This window comes from Piliocolobus tephrosceles, chromosome 21 (assembly GCF_002776525.5).
Source record: "Piliocolobus tephrosceles isolate RC106 chromosome 21, ASM277652v3, whole genome shotgun sequence".
NCBI lineage: Eukaryota > Metazoa > Chordata > Mammalia > Primates > Cercopithecidae > Piliocolobus > Piliocolobus tephrosceles.
The window spans coordinates 41,717,172-41,733,661 of NC_045454.1; the positions used below are offsets into that span (position 1 = coordinate 41,717,172).

The following is a 16,490-nucleotide window of genomic DNA, read 5'->3' on the forward strand; positions in this document are numbered from 1 at the left end:
CTCCTGCCTCAGCCTCCCGAGTAGCTGGGACTACAGGCGCCCGCCACCTCGCCCGGCTAGATTTTTGTTTTTAGTAGAGACGGGGTTTCACCATGTTAGCCAGGATGGTCTCGATCTCCTGACCTCGTGATCCGCCCGTCTCGGCCTCCCAAAGTGCTGGGATTACAGGCTTGAGCCACCGCGCCCGGCCGACTGTGTCTTAAAAAAAAAAAAGAGGGTGGGTATGCTAGAAGTGTCAAAGGGCAGCAGGTGAAAAGCAGTGCCCCTCCCCCCAGGCATGATCACAATCACTGCTAATGTTTATTGAGCGCTTACTGTATACCAGTTGCTGTAAACCACATGGCACAGCCCCGGAATGTCAACACTGCCATTGAACAGATGGGGAAGCTGAGGCCCACAGAGGTCGGGTCACCGGATTCCTGCCTTCCTTTCCCACCATTTCTCATCCTGTCTGCAGCATCTCCCCTACCCCACTCGTTCCTCCCCAGGTATGAGTCATCATCGGAGGACTCCAGCACGGCAGAGAACGTCTCAGACAACGACAGCACAGAGAACGAGGCCCCAGAGCCAAGGGAGAGGGTTCCGAGTGTGGCCGAAGCCCCCCAGCTCAGGCCTGCAGGGACGGCCGTGGCCAAGACTAGCCGGCAGGAATGCCAGCTATCTCGAGAATCTCAGCACATACCCACTGCTGAGGGGGCATCAGGATCAAACACGGAGGAGGAGATCAGGTCCATTTTCTGGGTGGGAGGGATTCAGGCAGGGCCGGGGGTGGATGACCTCTGCCTCAAACCCCACCATTCAAGCCCTTTGAAGGACCTTCCTATCAGTCATACATACTTTAGTCTGAATTAGCAAATGAGCACTTGCCCCTTCTGGGCATCTGAAGTTCTGGAGGCTTTGCTAAAGGGCCTGGTGGAAGTATTTTGGGCTGCCGGGGTTAGGATTTGGGGGGCCAGCCAAAGTTTATCCTGAAGTCACCCACCTACTTTGGGACGTTTCCTCTACCTGCCTGTTCTATTTACGTCTCTTTTTCATTCCCCTGGTGAAAAAATTTGCCCTTGGGAAATATTTTCCATCTGCCGGTGGGCATTTGGAATCAACTTTGGCTTGGGGTCCACTCTCCCTTCGGGGTCTGCGTGTACCCCACATCTGCCCCTTGGGGTGCAATGTAAATGTGTGTCCTGGGTGAAGGAGGGTCTGAGATGCCACCATTCAGGTGACCCTAGTGTGAGTGACGTGGTGCAGAATGTCAAGTCCCTTCCCAGGCACCACAGCGGGATGTGAGGATTCTGGGGGAGAATGCAGGGGGCTGGGGGCTTACTTAGTCCCCTGCTTTGTCTGTTCCTGGCAGGATGGAGCTAAGCCCTGACCTCATCTCAGCCTGCTTGGCCCTGGAAAAGTACCTGGACAATCCCAACGCCCTCACGGAGCGGGAGCTGGTACGATTCCCACCTGCACTCCTACCTCCACCCCACCCATGGCCTCTTCTCGTCCTCGGTGACTTCCTGCTTCTGCCTAGTGGGGACCCTGAGACCCAAGCCCAGAGCTTGGGGGTGGGTGGTGCTCAAGTAATGGGCCTCGGAGAGAGGCCAGGGAGATGGGGAGGACGAACACTCACTGGCCAAGCCTGGCCTTAGGTTGCTGTTCTTCCTGGGGGCTTCAGGGGCGGGGCATCCAGATTTCCCTTTTGGGGCACCTACACTTGACTTTGGAGATTATAACCAGGGCCAGGCGTGGTGGCTCATGCCTGTCATCCTGTTGCTTTGGGAGGCCAACGCAGGAGGATCACTTGAGGCCAGGAGTTCAAGACCAGCCTGGGTAACATAGTGAGATCCCATTTCTATAAACAAATTCTTTTTTTTATTTTATTATTTATTTAGTTAGTTATTTGAGATGGAGTCTTGCTCTGTTACCCAGGCTGGAGTGCAGTGGCATAATCTCGGCTCACTGCAACCTCCGCCTCCTGGGTTCATGCCATTCTCCTGCCTCAGCCTCCCAAGTAGCTGGGACTACAGGAGTGTGCCACCGCGTCTGGTTAATTTTCTCATATTTTGAGTAGAGACGGAGTTTCACCATGTTGGGCAGGATGGTCTCGAACTCATGACCTCAAGTGATCCGCCTGCCTTAGCCTCCCACAGTGCTGGGATTACAGGCGTGAACCACTGCACTCAGCCTCTACAAATTCTTTTAAAAATTAGCCGGGCATAGTGGTGCGTGTCTGTGGTCCCAGGTACTTGGGAGGCAGAGATGAGAGGATGGCTTGAGCCTAGGAGGTTGAGGCTGCGGTGAGTCCTGATCATGTCACTGCACTCCAGCCTAGGCAACAGAACGAGACTCTGTCTCACAAAAAAAAAAGAGAGAGGGAGAGAGACAGAGTCATTATATCCAGGGTGGAGGTGCTCACACCTTCCTCGGGGAACATGTTGGGGATTGCAAAGTCCACACCCCACTCCAAGGGTCTTATTGGGACAGAGATGTCTATACTTCCCTCTGGGAGTGCTTGCACTTCCCTTGAGATCCTTTTCCAGGACAAGGGCACCACGCTTTGCTCCAGGGGGCCCATCTGGGGTTGGGAGTGTCCCAGTGGGCCTCCCCCACCCTCATGTCCTCTCCCACCTGACTCGCCTGCAGAAAGTGGCCTACACCACAGTGCTGCAGGAGTGGCTGCGCCTGGCCTGCCGCAGCGATGCACACCCCGAGCTGGTGCGGCGGCACCTGGTCACGTTCCACGCCATGTCTGCGCGGCTGCTGGACTACGTGGTCAACATCGCCGACAGCAACGGCAACACGGCACTGCACTACTCCGTGTCTCATGCCAACTTCCCCGTGGTGCAGCAGCTGCTCGACAGCGGTGAGCCCAGCGGGGAGGACAAGGCGACTCTAAAGCAGCCGGCTGTCCGCCACGCCCAGTCTGATAGGGAAGACGCTGCCCTCCCGTCTGATGAGGAAGATGGTGGAGGAGTCGCGGCCTTCTCAGTATAATAGAGGGAACACCCCTCTCCCAGTCCACCTTCCAATCAGATGTGGGGGGACACCAGCCTTCCAGTCTGATAGAGGAGACGGCACCTTCCCAGTTCAATGGTGGGGGGATGTGGCCCTCCCAGTCTGATAGAGGAGAAGCTGCCCTCCCAGTCTGATGGAGGCGATGCTGCCCTCCCAGTCTGATGGGGGAAATGTGACTTTCCCAGTTTGATGTGGGAGATGCCACCCTTCCAGTCTGATGGGGGGGACACCACCCTCCCAGGCTGATGGAGGAGACACCACCTGCCTAGTCTAATGGAGGAGACACCTTCCCAGCTCACTGTGGGGGGAATGTGGCCCTCCCAGTCTGATAGAGGAGAAGCTGCCTTCCCAGTCTAATGGTGGAGACACTGCCCTCCCAGTCTAATGAGTGAGACACCACCTTCCCAGTCTAACGAGGGAGACATGACTCTCCTAGTCTCATAGCAGAGACTCTACCCTCCGGGTCTTATGCGGGAGATGCTGTCCTCCCAGTCTGATGGAGGAGACAAACTGCCTTCCCAGTCTGGTGGGGGAGGCACGGGCCCTACCTTTAGCCAGCATAATGGAAAAGGCAGAAGTGATGTTAGGGAAAGCGTGTGGCCCTCCAGCATCCCCAGACACGCCTGCATGATGGAGGCGACATCTCTGGAGCCCTGGTCTAAGAGAAGGATGTGTCCTCAAGTCTCAGGCTTAGAAAGAAGATGTGGCCCTCAGTTCAGCAGGAAGAAACTTGCCCTTCCCTCTCGACTGGGGGAGATAGCCTCCCAGGCTGATGAAGGACTCAGGGCCCACAATCTGATGGGGGAGACATGGGCCAGTCTGAGGGTAAATGGCTGTTCCAAAATTAACGGGGGAGACCCAGTTCCTATTCTCAGCCCTAAATATAGATGCCAGCATCAGGGGCCCCAAATCTGATGGAGGAGGGACCGTCTCCAACTTTAGGAGCCCCTGGTGTAATGGGGTAACCCAATGGAGATGGAGGCCTCTGGGGTAAAGTGGGGTCCTCTGAGAAAAGGGAGGGATTAGGGCATGCCTAGACTGATGGAGGAGACGTGATACCCACGTTGCTTGGGGCAGTCCACTAGCAGAGATGCCTGGTCTGAGGGTTCACACCACCCTTCTTAGGTGTCTGCAAGGTGGACAAACAGAACCGTGCTGGCTACAGCCCTATTATGCTCACCGCTCTGGCCACCCTGAAGACCCAGGACGACATCGAGACTATCCTTCAGCTCTTCCGGCTCGGCGACGTCAATGCCAAAGCCAGCCAGGTATAGGACCCCCTGCTGCTGCAGAACCAGGCTGCTCTTCCTCCTTTATGACATCCCGGCTGAGTGACAGGCCCAAACCCAGGTGGTCTAGCTCCAGAGCTCTGCTCTTCATGGCCAGGCTGTCTCTGACACAGGACCTTCTTGTGGAAACTGGAAGGAGTGGAGGATATGGGGGTCCTTACCTTTCTTAATATGACCCCGTCCCACATCCTGCTGGACAGTTCATTGAGCAGCAGCTGGGTTCCCTGGGCTGGACACTAGGGATTCAAATAGTGAACAAGCAGGCATGGTCTCCTGAAGCTCACTAACTAGCCCGTGCTTCAAGCCATAGCATTTCAGGGAGCACCGGGACTGGAGCCAGTTTAGACTCAGGGCTGCAGGAAACCACCAGGGGAGTTTAAGCAGAAGTGGCGTGGCCTGATTCCTGGTCTGAGCGCTCCCTTTGGCTGTGTGTTAGGAAGCAGAAACAGGTACTGTGCAGGTGACTGGGGCTTATGGACAGGTGTGTGGGCAAAAGAGCAGGGAAGCCAGGACCCACTGGGGACGGTAGGAGGACAGGGATTGCCAGCAGCCTGAAGACAGCAAAGAAACAAAACAGGGAGCTGACAGGCCTAACAGGCATAACCCTGCTTTATCTTTATTGATTTTTGTTTTAATTTCTAAGAGATTTTTTTTAGTGGCTTCATTTTCAAAAAATTAAGGCCGGGCACCATGGCTCATGCCTGTAATCCCAGCTCTGTGGGAGGCTGAGGTGGATGGATCACCCGAAGTCAGGAGTTCAAGACCAGCCTGACCAACATGGTGAAACCCTGTCTTTATTAAAAAATAAAACAATTAGCTGGGCATGGTGGCACATGCCTGTAATCCCAGCTACTCGGGAGGCTGAGGTAGGAGAATCACTTGAACCTGGGAGGTGGAAGTTGCAGTGAGCTGAGATCGCACCACTGTACTCCAGCCTGGGCTACAGAGGGAGACTCTGTCTCAAAAAAAAAAAAAAAAATTGGCCAGGTGCGGTGGCTTACGCCTGTAATCCCAGCACTCTGGGAGGCCAAGGTAGGCGGATCATGAGGTCAATAGTTCGAGACCAGTATGACCAACATGGTGAAACCCCTTCTCTACTAAAAAAAAAATACAAAAATTAGCTGGGCATGGTAGCATGCACCTGTAATCCCAGCTACTGCAGGCAGGAGAATCACTTGAACCAGGAGGCAGAGGTTGCAGTGAGCCAAGATCGCACCACTGCACTCCAGCCTGGGTGACAGAGCGAGACTCCATCTCAAAAAAAAAATAAAACCAAACAATTAAGGTGAGGCTCACCAAGGTGGCTCATGCCTGTAACCCCAGCACTTTGGGAAAACAAAGCGGGAGAATTGCTTGAGGTCAGGAGTTCGAGACCAGCCTGAGGAACCTAGAGATGCCCCCCTCCCACACCTCCTCTCTATTTAAAAAAAAGAAAAGGAGGTGAAATTGACAAAACATAAGATTTACCCCTTTATTTCTAACTTTTTATTTTATTTTATTTCTATTTTTTATTTTTTGAGACAGGGTCTCACTTTGTCACCCAGGCTGGAGTGCAGTGGTACAATCACAGCTCGCTGCAGCCTTGACCTCCCATGAGCAAACAGTCCTCCCACCTCAGGCCACCAAGTAGCTGGGACTACAAGCATGCATGCGGCACCATGCCCGGCTAATTTTTTTTTTTTTTTTTAAGAGATGGGGTTTCCCCAAGTTGCCCAGGCTGTATTTTATTTATTTTTTTGCTAGAGATGTGGTCTCGCTATGTCGCCCAGGCTGATCTCTAACTCCTGGCGTCAAGCAGTCCTCCCACCTTGGCCTCCCAAAGTGCCGGGATTACAGGCATAAGCCCAGAATTAACCCTTTTAGGCTGGGCACAGTGGCTCACACCTGTAATCCCGGCACTTTGGGAGGCCGAGGCTGGTGGATCACGAGGTGAAGAGATCGAGACCATCCTGGCCACCATGGTAAAACTCCATCTCTACTAAAAATACAAAAATTAGCTGGGCGTAGTGGCACACGCCTATAATCTCAGCTACCTAGGAGGCTGAGGCAGGAGAGTTGCTTGAACCCAGGAGGCGGAGGTTGCAGTGAGCCGAGATTGTGCCACTGCACTCCAGCCTGGCGACAGAGCGAGACTCTGTCTCCAAAAAAAAAAATAATTAACCCTTTTAAAGTGAACAGTTAGCCTGGGCAACATGGCAAAACCCTATCTATACAAAAAATACAAAAATTAGCCAGGCATTGTGGTGCATGGCAACAGTCTCAGCTACTCGGGAGGCTGAGGTGGGAGGATCACCTGAGCCTGGGGAGATCGAGGCTGTAGCAAACTGCAGTCGTGCCTCTGCATGCCAACCTGGGCAATAGAGCAAGACCCTGTCTCTAAAATAAAGCAAAAGAAAACCAAAAGCCCTACTGGCATGAAATACATTCACCCTGTTGTGCAACCAACACCTCCATCTAGTTCCAGAACGTTCTCTTCACCCCCAAAGTAAACCTGTATCCATCCTCATTTCCTCCACCCCCGCTTCTCTCAGCCTCTGGCAACCACTCATCTGCTTTCTGTCTCTATGGATTGATTACTCCCCTGGCGGTGGGAGGGTTGTTTGAGATTCATGGGGAGAGGAGCGAGTTGAGGGTACATTTCACCATCAGAGTATGTGGGAGCTACAGCAGGTTCTAGAGCAGGGGGTGTCCTGCTCTGGGGCCTGCATGAGCCATAATCCTGTTCCTTGCCCTCCCCAGGCAGGACAGACGGCCCTGATGCTGGCAGTCAGCCACGGGCGGGTGGACGTTGTCAAAGCCCTGCTGGCCTGTGAGGCGGACATCAATGTGCAAGATGATGATGGCTCCACAGCCCTCATGTGCGCCTGTGAGCACGGCCACAGGGAGATTGCAGGACTGCTGCTGGCCGTACCCAGCTGTGACATCTCACTCACAGATCGCGTGAGTCTCCAACCAGGTGCGCCCCGGGGAGGGCGGGAGCACAGCGTGGGGACGTCATTCATAGCACCGGATACTTTGCAGGATGGGAGCACAGCTCTGATGGTGGCCTTGGACGCAGGGCAGAGTGAGATTGCGTCCATGCTGTATTCCCGCATGAACATCAAATGCTCGGTGAGTCTCAAACTGGCCGGGGAGGCGCAGGGTGGGTGGGGCTCTGAGAGGAGAGAGATTTGTTTTTTTTTTTTGTTTTTTTTTTTTTTTTTTTTGTTTTTTTTTTTTTTGAGATGGAGTCTTGCTCTGTCGCCCAGGCTGGAGTGCAGTGGCCAGATCTCAGCTCACTGCAAGCTTCCCCCTCCCGGGCTCACGCCATTCTCCTGCCTCAGCCACGCCCGGCTAGTTTTTTGTATTTTTTTTAGTAGAGACGGGGTTTCACCGTGTTAGCCAGGATGGTCTCGATCTCCTGACCTCGTGATCCGCCCGTCTCGGCCTCCCAAAGTGCTGGGATTACAGGCTTGAGCCACCGCGCCCGGCCGAGATTTGTTTTTGTTTTTGTTTTTGAGACGGAGTCTCACTCTCGCCCAGTCTGGAGTGCAGTGGCACGATCTGGGCTCACTGCAACCTCTGCCTCCCGGCTTCAAGTGATTCTGCTGCCTCAGCCTCCTGAGTAGCTGGGATTATAGGCGTGCACCACCATGCTGGCTAATTTTTGTATTTTTAGTAGAGATGGAGTTCCACCATGTTGATCAGGCTGGTCTCGAACTCCTGACCTCGTGATCTGCCCGCCTCTGCCTCCCAAAGTGCTGGGATTACAGGCGTGAGCCACCGCACCCGGCCATTTTTTTTTCTATTCTTAGTGTGGGCTGGGTCTCACTCTGTTGCCCAGGCTGGTCTTGAAATCCTGGGCTCAAGCCATGCTTCCTCCTCAGCCTCCGAAAGCGCTGGGATTACAAGGGTCAGCCACTGCGCCTGGCCAGAGGAGACGGATGTTTATGAAGAGCTGATTGTGCACGGGGTCCAGGCTAAGGATAAAGTCAGGATATGGTCAGCTGCTTGCTGAACCTTCATAGTGCCCCAGTGAGGAAATCAGTCACAGAGAGGCTTCATGGCCACGGTTGGCATAGCAGTATTCGCGCCTGGGTCTGTCTGGTTCCAGACACGTAACTTAGTCACCATTCACTCATTTGAAAAATATTTACTGAGTGCCTGCTGTGTGTTAGGCCCAGTTCTGGGTAGTCCCCAGTGGCCACAGCACTGATCAAAACAGAAAACAGTATCCACCCTTGTGGAGTGGGCATTCTGGTAAGAGATACAGTCAGGCTGGGTGCGGTGGCTCACGTCTGTAATCCCAGCATCTTGGGGGGCTGAGGCGGGAGGACTGCTTGACCCCAGGAGTTTGAGACCAGCCTGGGCAACATAGGGAGACCCTGTGTCCGCAAAAATACAAAAATATGTGGGTGTGTTGGTGCATGCCTGTACTCCCAGCTACTCGGGAGGCTGAGGCAGGAGGATCACCTGAACCCAGGAGGTTAAGGCTGCAGCAAGCCATGGTTGCATTACTATATGGTGACAGAGTGCCACCTTGTCTGAAAATAAAAGAGGCCAGGCATGGTGGCTCATGCCTGTAATCCCAGCACTTTGAGAGGCCAAGGCGGGCGGATCATTTGAGGTAAGGGATTCAAGACCAGCCTGGCCAACATGGTGAAACTCCATCTCTACTAAAAAAGTACAAAATATTACCTGGGTATGGTGGTGCATGCCTTTAATCCCAGCTATTCTGGAGGCTGAGGCGGGAGGATCACTTGAACCTGGGAGGCGGAGGTTGCAGTGAGCCAGAGATCATGCCATTGGATGACAAGAGCAAAACTCTGTCTCCAAAAAAAAAAAAAACCCCAAGGGACGTGGGATGGCAAGTGATGGGGAAGCTATTGGAGGCCTTCAGAGAAGAGATAACATTTGAGTCAACACCTGGAGAAGTTAGGGAGTGAATCACATGGTCTTCCAGGTAGTAGGAACAGGCAGTGCAAAGGCCCTGAGGCAGGGGTGTGCCTGATGTGTTTAAGGAGCATTCAGGCCAGACTCAGTAGTTCACGCCTGTAATCCCAGCACTTTGGGATGCCATGGCGGGTGGATCACCTGAGGTCAGGAGTTCGAGACCAGCCTGACCAACATGGAGAAACCCCATCTCTACTAAAAATACAAAATTAGCCGGACGTGGTGGTGCATGCCTATAATCCCAGCTATCCCAGCTACTAAGGAGGCTGAAGCAAGAGAATCACTTGAACCCAGGAGGTGGAGGTTGCAGTGAGCCAAGATCACACCACTGCACTCCAGCCTAGGCAACAAGAGTAAAACTGTCTCAAAAAGAAAAAAAAAAAAAAAAAGCCAAAGTCCTCTCCAAAGTCCACCAGGCCCTGCACAACCACCCTCACCTTCCCCACGACTGTTTCTCTCCCCTTCCAGCCACACTGGCCTTATTCCCATGACCCCGGTGCACTTACCCCAGGGCCTTTGCACGTGCTATTTCCACTGGCTGGAATGCCCTTCCCTGCTTGCTGGTCCCTTGATGTCATTCACAGTCAGCTGAGACCTCACCCTCCCTGAGCAGCCACTGTCCACCCTCATTCCTTTGCATCCCTCACCCCCGGTGAACATCCTCGACCACAGTCATGAGTTTGTTTCTTCAAGGCGGTGCCCCTAGATTGCCACCTCCTTGGGGCCAGGGGCCATGCCTCCCTCTTGCTCACCCACCATATCTACCAGGCCAGCCACCACGTCGGCGCCTCGGGGGATGATCCCAAACAAAAAGAATTCTGCTTCTCGTTTCAGTTTGCCCCGATGTCAGATGACGAGAGCCCTACATCATCCTCAGCAGAAGAGTAGCTGTGAGGGAGGCGGGGGCCATCAGCCCCGGAGCAGACCGTCCCTTGTCCCCGTCTCCTCCCTGTTCCCATTCCTCCCTGGCCCACCCCACTCACACTCCCCAAGGTCCACGGCTGAAAGGCAAGCGATCTTCCCCGCTGCTTCCCTGGGGGAACCCCGACGGCCACAGGGGGACTCCAGCTCCAAGCGGGTTTTCTTGGCTCCCCGGATCAAAGCGGCCGCAGCGCAGACCGAAGCAAAATTCTTGTATACATTGGCGCCAGGGCTGATGCTGGGGTGTGGGTTTTATGAAGAACATTGAGAACAATCGGCTGGTAATTATGGATGGAGGAAGAGGGAGAGGAAAAAAATATTGTATTTTTGAATCCGTGTTGCAGGAGGGGGCGGGAATCTTAGGATCTGTTGCCAGATTTGAAAGTCACTGGAACTTGCATATTTTCATTTGAATCCTGAGTGTTATTACGCACCAGTTTGGGGTTCACCCTTCCTCCCTCACATTTAATTGTCTGATATAGAATAGTGTTATGCCCACTGCCCCCCTCTAGACGGCTTTGTTAGGGGAATTTTCTTCTGGTTGTTTCACAAGACAGATCCTGGCCTTGTCACCCAGGACAGAAAACTCAGTCTTTTCACCCTCATTCAAATGAAGGGACTCAGGACAAGTTCTGTGACTTCCAGGGAACCAATTCACAATGAGAAATTACCAGCCAGGCGTGGGACTCACATCTGTACTCCCAGCACTTTGGGCGGGCAAGAGCTTCAGCTTGAGCCTAGACCTTCAAGACCAGCCTGGGCAACACAGCAAGACCCATCTCTACAAGAAATGTAAAAATTAGCCAGGCGTGGTGGTGCGCACCTGTACTCCCAGCTACTTGGGAGGCTGAGCCCTGGAGGTCAAGGCTGCAGTGAGCTATGATGACGCCATTGCACTTCAGCCTCGGTGACACAGCGAGACCCTGTCTCCAGAAAAAAAAAAAAAAAATTACCCAGAAACCCCTCCCTTCCCCACATGGAGGCCTTGGCAAATGTTAATTTTCCTAGAAAATCCTTCAGACCTGGAGACGCAGGAAAAGAATCTGGCTCTCAGGGTGACTTCTGTGTCCCCCCGCCAGGCCCCGGAGTATGGTCACAGGGCCGTCCTGTTCCTCCCTGGGACTCCAGAATTTCTCTCCTCAAAGGAAAGAAAACAGGGCATGTGCTTGTTGGCAAAACGCAGGGCCAGCTCCCAAAAACCCCATGTGTGCACGATTAAAAGTTGGCCGTTCCCAGGCCTCCCGGCACAAACTTAAAGAGACAGGGCTTTGCTGAAAACCAAACACGGGCCAGCTGGGCTTTTTAACAACCTAGAGGCTTTCCGGAGCTGCCTGGAACAGAGCCTGCGGGAAACAGAGCTTGCCAGAGACGCTCACAGTTTCCTTCGTGGCCTGTTTTGGTCCCCCAAGAATCTCCACATCATTTTCTTTCTTGTGCCTTTTCCTTGGTGAGCAACAGAAAGGGAAGGGTTCCAAGCCTCTAAAAATGTGCCTTGTGATCAGGAGTGTGCTCCAAACCAAATATGTGCGCTGCCCTTTCGAGGCCAGTGAGCTCAGCCTCCAAGGCTTTAAAAGCCACATTTCAGCAAGAGAAAGCGCCGAGAGCTCGCAGGTTCATTAAAGAAGGCAAAGCACTGGTTTCTCTCCTTAGAAAAGTAGGTTTCTTGGCTTGATGTAGATTGGCTTGCTTTGATTTTTAGTGAAGGGAATGTACATAAAACAAAATAGGGCTTGGGTGGTCAAAGGAGACAAGCAGGAAGGAAGAAAGAAAGGAAGGAAGGAAGGAAGGATGGATGGATGGATGGATGGATGGATGGATGGATGGATGGATGGATGGTATTTTCATGTAAATTGCAGAGAAAACAAAACCAAAGCTGATTGGAAACACTGAATTTCTGGTGTCTGAGGGGAAAGGCCGCAGTTTTGGGCAGCTTTGAGAAGCGGTACAAGAGTTCTGTGCCTGTGTGTCCAGCCCTGGAGCCAGCCAGTGCATTTATTTTAAACTCTTAGAAGCAACTCCTTGGCCCAGGAATGCGAGACCCCTGAGATGGGTCCACGCATCTCTCTACGCTTCCTTCTCTCCGTGGGATACCGGGCTCGTGCCTCTGTGCCCATTCTCTTCTCACGCGTATCCATGAGCTTTAATTTCACTTTCTGATCACGGTACGTCCATAAAGCCAGTATTACACTTAATTGAAGTATTCTTTTTTGTAATCGTTTTTTTAGAAGGTAAACAAACTTAATAAAGCTACCAATAATGTTGATGATTCTGTGTCTTTTCTTTTTTCACTCTGCTCCCTTTTAAGCTTTAAGATAGATATCTTTCCTTTCTTTTTTTTTTTTTTTTTTCTTTTTTTGAGACAGAGTTTTGCTTCTTGTCACCCAGCCTGGAGTGCAGTGGCGCGATCTTGGCTCAATGCAACCTCTGCCCCCTGGATTCAAGCGATTCTCCTGCCTCGATTCTCCTGAGTAGCTGGGACTACAGGCGCCCGCCACCACACCCGGCTAATTTTTGTATTTTGGGTAGAGACGGGGGTTTCACCATGTTGGTCAGGCTGGTCTCGAACTCCTGACCTCAGGTGATCCACCCGCCTCAGCCTCTCAAAGTGCTGGGATTACAGGCGTGAGCCACCGCTTTTTGTTGTTTTTGGAGAGAGAGTCTCACTCCGTCTCGGTTGGAGGTTGGAGTACAGTGGTGCAAATCATAGCTCACTGCAGTCTCTACCTCCAGCGCTCAAGTGATCCTCCCACCTCAACCTTCTGACTAGCTGGGACCACAGGCTTGCGCCACCACCCCTGACTTCTTGTTGTTGAGACGGAGTCTCCCTCTGTGGCCCAGGCTGGAGTGCAGTGGTGCGATCTTGGCTCACTGAAACCTCCGCCTCCTGGACTTAAGCAATTCTCCTGCCTCAGCCTCCTGAGTAGCTTGGATTAGAAGCACCCACCACCACACCCAGCTAATTTTTGTATTTTTTAGTAGAGATGGGTTTTCACCATATTGGCCAGGCCGGTCTTGAACTCCTGACCTCAAGTGATCCGCCCGCCTTGGCCTCCCAAAGTGCTGGGATTACAGGTGTGAGCCACCGCGCCCAGCCTAATTTGTAAATTTTTTGTAGAAATGGGGTTTTGCTATGTTGCCCAAGCCAGTCTCAAACTTCCAGTCTCCAGCTACCCTCCCCCCTCGGGCTCCCAAAGTGCTGGGATTATACACATGAGCTGCCGCAAATCTCTTTTTCAAAATGGACTTATTTTAGAAAGTGTTTTGTCAAAGCTACAGAAAAGTTGAAGAATATCACAGTAAACACCTTCATGCTCTGTCCTAGACCAGCACCCAACAATAGTGTAGCCACTAGCTGTATGTGGCTATTTTCATTTAAAGTTAAACGAGACTGGGTGTGGTGGCTCATGACTGTAATCCCAGCACTTTGGGAGGCTGAGGCAGGCGGATCACCTGAGGTCAGGAGTTCAAGACCAGCCTGGGCAACATCGTGAAACCCTGTCTCTACTAAAAATACAAAAAAATTAGCTGGGCATGGTGGCTGGCATCTGTCGTCCCAGCTACTCAGGAGGCTGAGGCCAGAGAATCACTTGAACCGAGGAGGTGGGGGTTGCAGTGAGCTGAGATTGTGCCACTGCACTCCAGCCTGGGTAACAGATCAAGACTCCATCTATAAATAAATAAATAAATAATAATTAGCAGGCTTGTGCCTGTAGTCCCAGCTACTCAGGAGGCTGAGGCAGGTGGGAGGATCACTCGAGGTCAGGAGTTCGAGGCTGCAGTGAGCTGTGATTACCCCACTGCACTCCAGCCTTGGTGCTGGAGTGAGACTTTGTCTCTAAAAAAAATTTTTTTTAAGTAAATGAATTATGCCGGGCGTGGTGGCTCACGCTTATAATCCCAACACTTTGAGAGGCTGAGGCAGGTGGATCATTTGTGTTCAAGACCAGCGTGGCCAACATGGTGAAACCACAGCTCTACTAAAAATACAAAAAAATTAGCTGGCATGGTGGTGCACGCCTGTAATCCCAGCTACTGGGGAGGCTGAGGCATGAGAATCACTTAAACTTGGAAGACAGAGGTTGCAGTGAGCCAAGATTACAGCACTGTACCCCAGCATGGGCGACAGAGTGAGGCTCCAACTCAAAAATAAATAAAGTCAATGAATTATAATTAGTTATCAACAGCTTTACGTGGTTGGTGGCTACTGTACTGACTTGCAGATACTGAATATTGCCAGCGTACAAAATTTTGTTGAACACGTATTGTGAACACCTCAGAAAAAAAAAAAAAATCTTTTTCTTTCTTTTCTTTTTTTTTTTTTTTTTGAGACGAAGTCTTGCTCTGTCACCCCGGCTGGAGTGCAGTGGCCAGATCTCAGCTCACTGCAAGCTCCGCCTCCCAGGTTTACTCCATTCTCTTGCCTCAGCCTCCCGTGTAGCTGGGACTACAGGCGCCTGCCACCTCGCCTAGCTAGTTTTTTGTATTTTTTTAGTAGAGACGGGGTTTCACCGTGTTAGCCAGGATGGTCTCGATCTTCTGACCTCGTGATCCGCCCGTCTCGGCCTCCCAAAGTGCTGGGATTACAGGCTTGAGCCATCGCGCCCGGCCTTTTTTTTTTTTTTTTTTGAGACAGGTTTTCACTCTGTTGCCTACCAGGGTAGAGTGCAGTGGTATGATCATAGCTCACTGCAGCCTCAACCTCCGGGACCTCTGGGACTCAAGCAATCTTCCCACCTTAGCCTCCAGAGTGGCTGGGACTACAAGTGTATACCATCATGCCCGGCTAATTTTTTTTTATTTTTTGTATAGACGGGGTCTCTCTATCGTGCCCAGGCTGGCCTCAAACTTCTGGGCTCAAGCAATCTGCCCCCTTCAGCCTCCAATGTCCTGGGATTGCAGGCATGAGCAATTATGCCTGGCCTAAAAAATGGCTCTTAAGTGACTTTTGTGTTCTAACGCCAAATAATTTACAGCGATTTATTATAAAAGTCAAAATCCAGCCGGGCACAGTGGCTCACCCCTGTAATCCCAGCATGTTGGGAGGTCAAGGTGGGCATCACCTGAGGTCAGAAGTTTGAGACAAGCCTGACCAACATGGCGAAACCCTGCCTCTACTAAAAATACAAAAATTAGCCAGGTGCAGTTGCACACCCCTGTAATCCCAGCTACTCAGGAGGCTCAGGCACAAGAATCGCTTGGACCTGGGAGGCATAGGTTGCAGTGAGCCAAGACTGTGCCACTGCACTCCAGCCTGGGCAACAGGGAGACTCCATCTCAATAAAAAAGTCAAAATTTGGGCTGAGCTCGGTGGTTCACACCTGTAATCCCAGCACTTTGGGAGGCCAAGGCGGGTGGATCACCTGAGGTCAGGAGTTGGAGACCAGCCTGACCAATATGGTGAAACCCTGTCTCTACTAAAAATACAAAATTAGCCAGGCATGGTGGCACATGCCTGTAATCCCAGGTACTCAGGAGGAGGCAGGAGAATCACTTGAACCTGGGAGGCGGAGGTTGTGGTGAGCCGAGATCACACCATTGCACTCCAGCCTGGGCAACAAGAAAGAAACTCCATCCAAAAAAAAAAAAAAACGCAAAATTCAAACAATACATCAGTGTTTGGTGTCCTTGCAGGGTGCCATAATCCCACTTGGTAGGGATACCATTGTCGACAGTTTGGAGCATCTCCTACCAAATCTTTTTCCAATATGTTTGATCTTAATTTTTTTTTTTTACAGTTCTTTTTTCTTGAGATATAAAATGAATATATTTCGGCTGGGCACAGTGGATCACGCCTGTAATCCCAGCACTTTGGGAGGCTGAGGCAGGTGGATCACCTGAGGTCAGGAGTTCAAGACCAGCCTGGCCCAGATGGTGAAACCCCACTTCTGCTAAAAATACAAAAAAATTAGCCAGGCATGGTGACAGCTACTCGGGAGGCTGAGGCAGGAGAATCACTTGAACCCAGCAGGCGGAGGTTGCAGCGAGCTGAGATCGCGCTACTGCACTCCAGCCTGCGTGACAGAGTGAGACTCCGTCTCACAAAAAAAAAAAAAAAAAAAAAGCCAGGCGGGGTGGCTCACGCCTGTAATCCTAGCACTTTGGGAGGCCAAGGCGGGTGGATCACGAGGTCAGGAGATCGAGATCATCCTGGCTAACACGGTGAAACCCTGTCTCTACTAAAAGTACAAAAAAAATTAGCCGGGCATGGTGGCGGACGCCTGTAGTCCCAGCTACTCGGGAGGCTGAGGCAGGAGAATGGCGTGAACCCGGGAGGTGGAGCTTGTAGTGAGCCGAGATCACGCCACTGCACTCCAGGCTGGCCGACACAGCGAGACTCCGTCTCAA

General features: G+C 52.0%; 1 protein-coding gene across 2 annotated transcripts in view; it reads left to right on the plus strand.

The window, feature by feature from the left end:
• KANK2 (KN motif and ankyrin repeat domains 2) overlaps window positions 1–12,411 on the plus strand; it is a 32,616-nt gene extending 20,205 nt beyond the window's left edge. For both annotated transcript variants that reach the window (XM_031934820.1, XM_031934821.1), the window contains exons 6-12: window positions 489–728; window positions 1,352–1,439; window positions 2,632–2,851; window positions 4,129–4,271; window positions 7,032–7,232; window positions 7,314–7,403; window positions 10,059–12,411. In XM_031934820.1, coding sequence (XP_031790680.1) covers window positions 489–728; window positions 1,352–1,439; window positions 2,632–2,851; window positions 4,129–4,271; window positions 7,032–7,232; window positions 7,314–7,403; window positions 10,059–10,112 — 1,036 coding nt within the window. In that variant the 3' untranslated portion in view covers window positions 10,113–12,411. The remainder of the gene's footprint in view (window positions 1–488; window positions 729–1,351; window positions 1,440–2,631; window positions 2,852–4,128; window positions 4,272–7,031; window positions 7,233–7,313; window positions 7,404–10,058) is intronic.
• The last annotated feature ends 4,079 nt before the right edge of the window (window positions 12,412–16,490 follow it).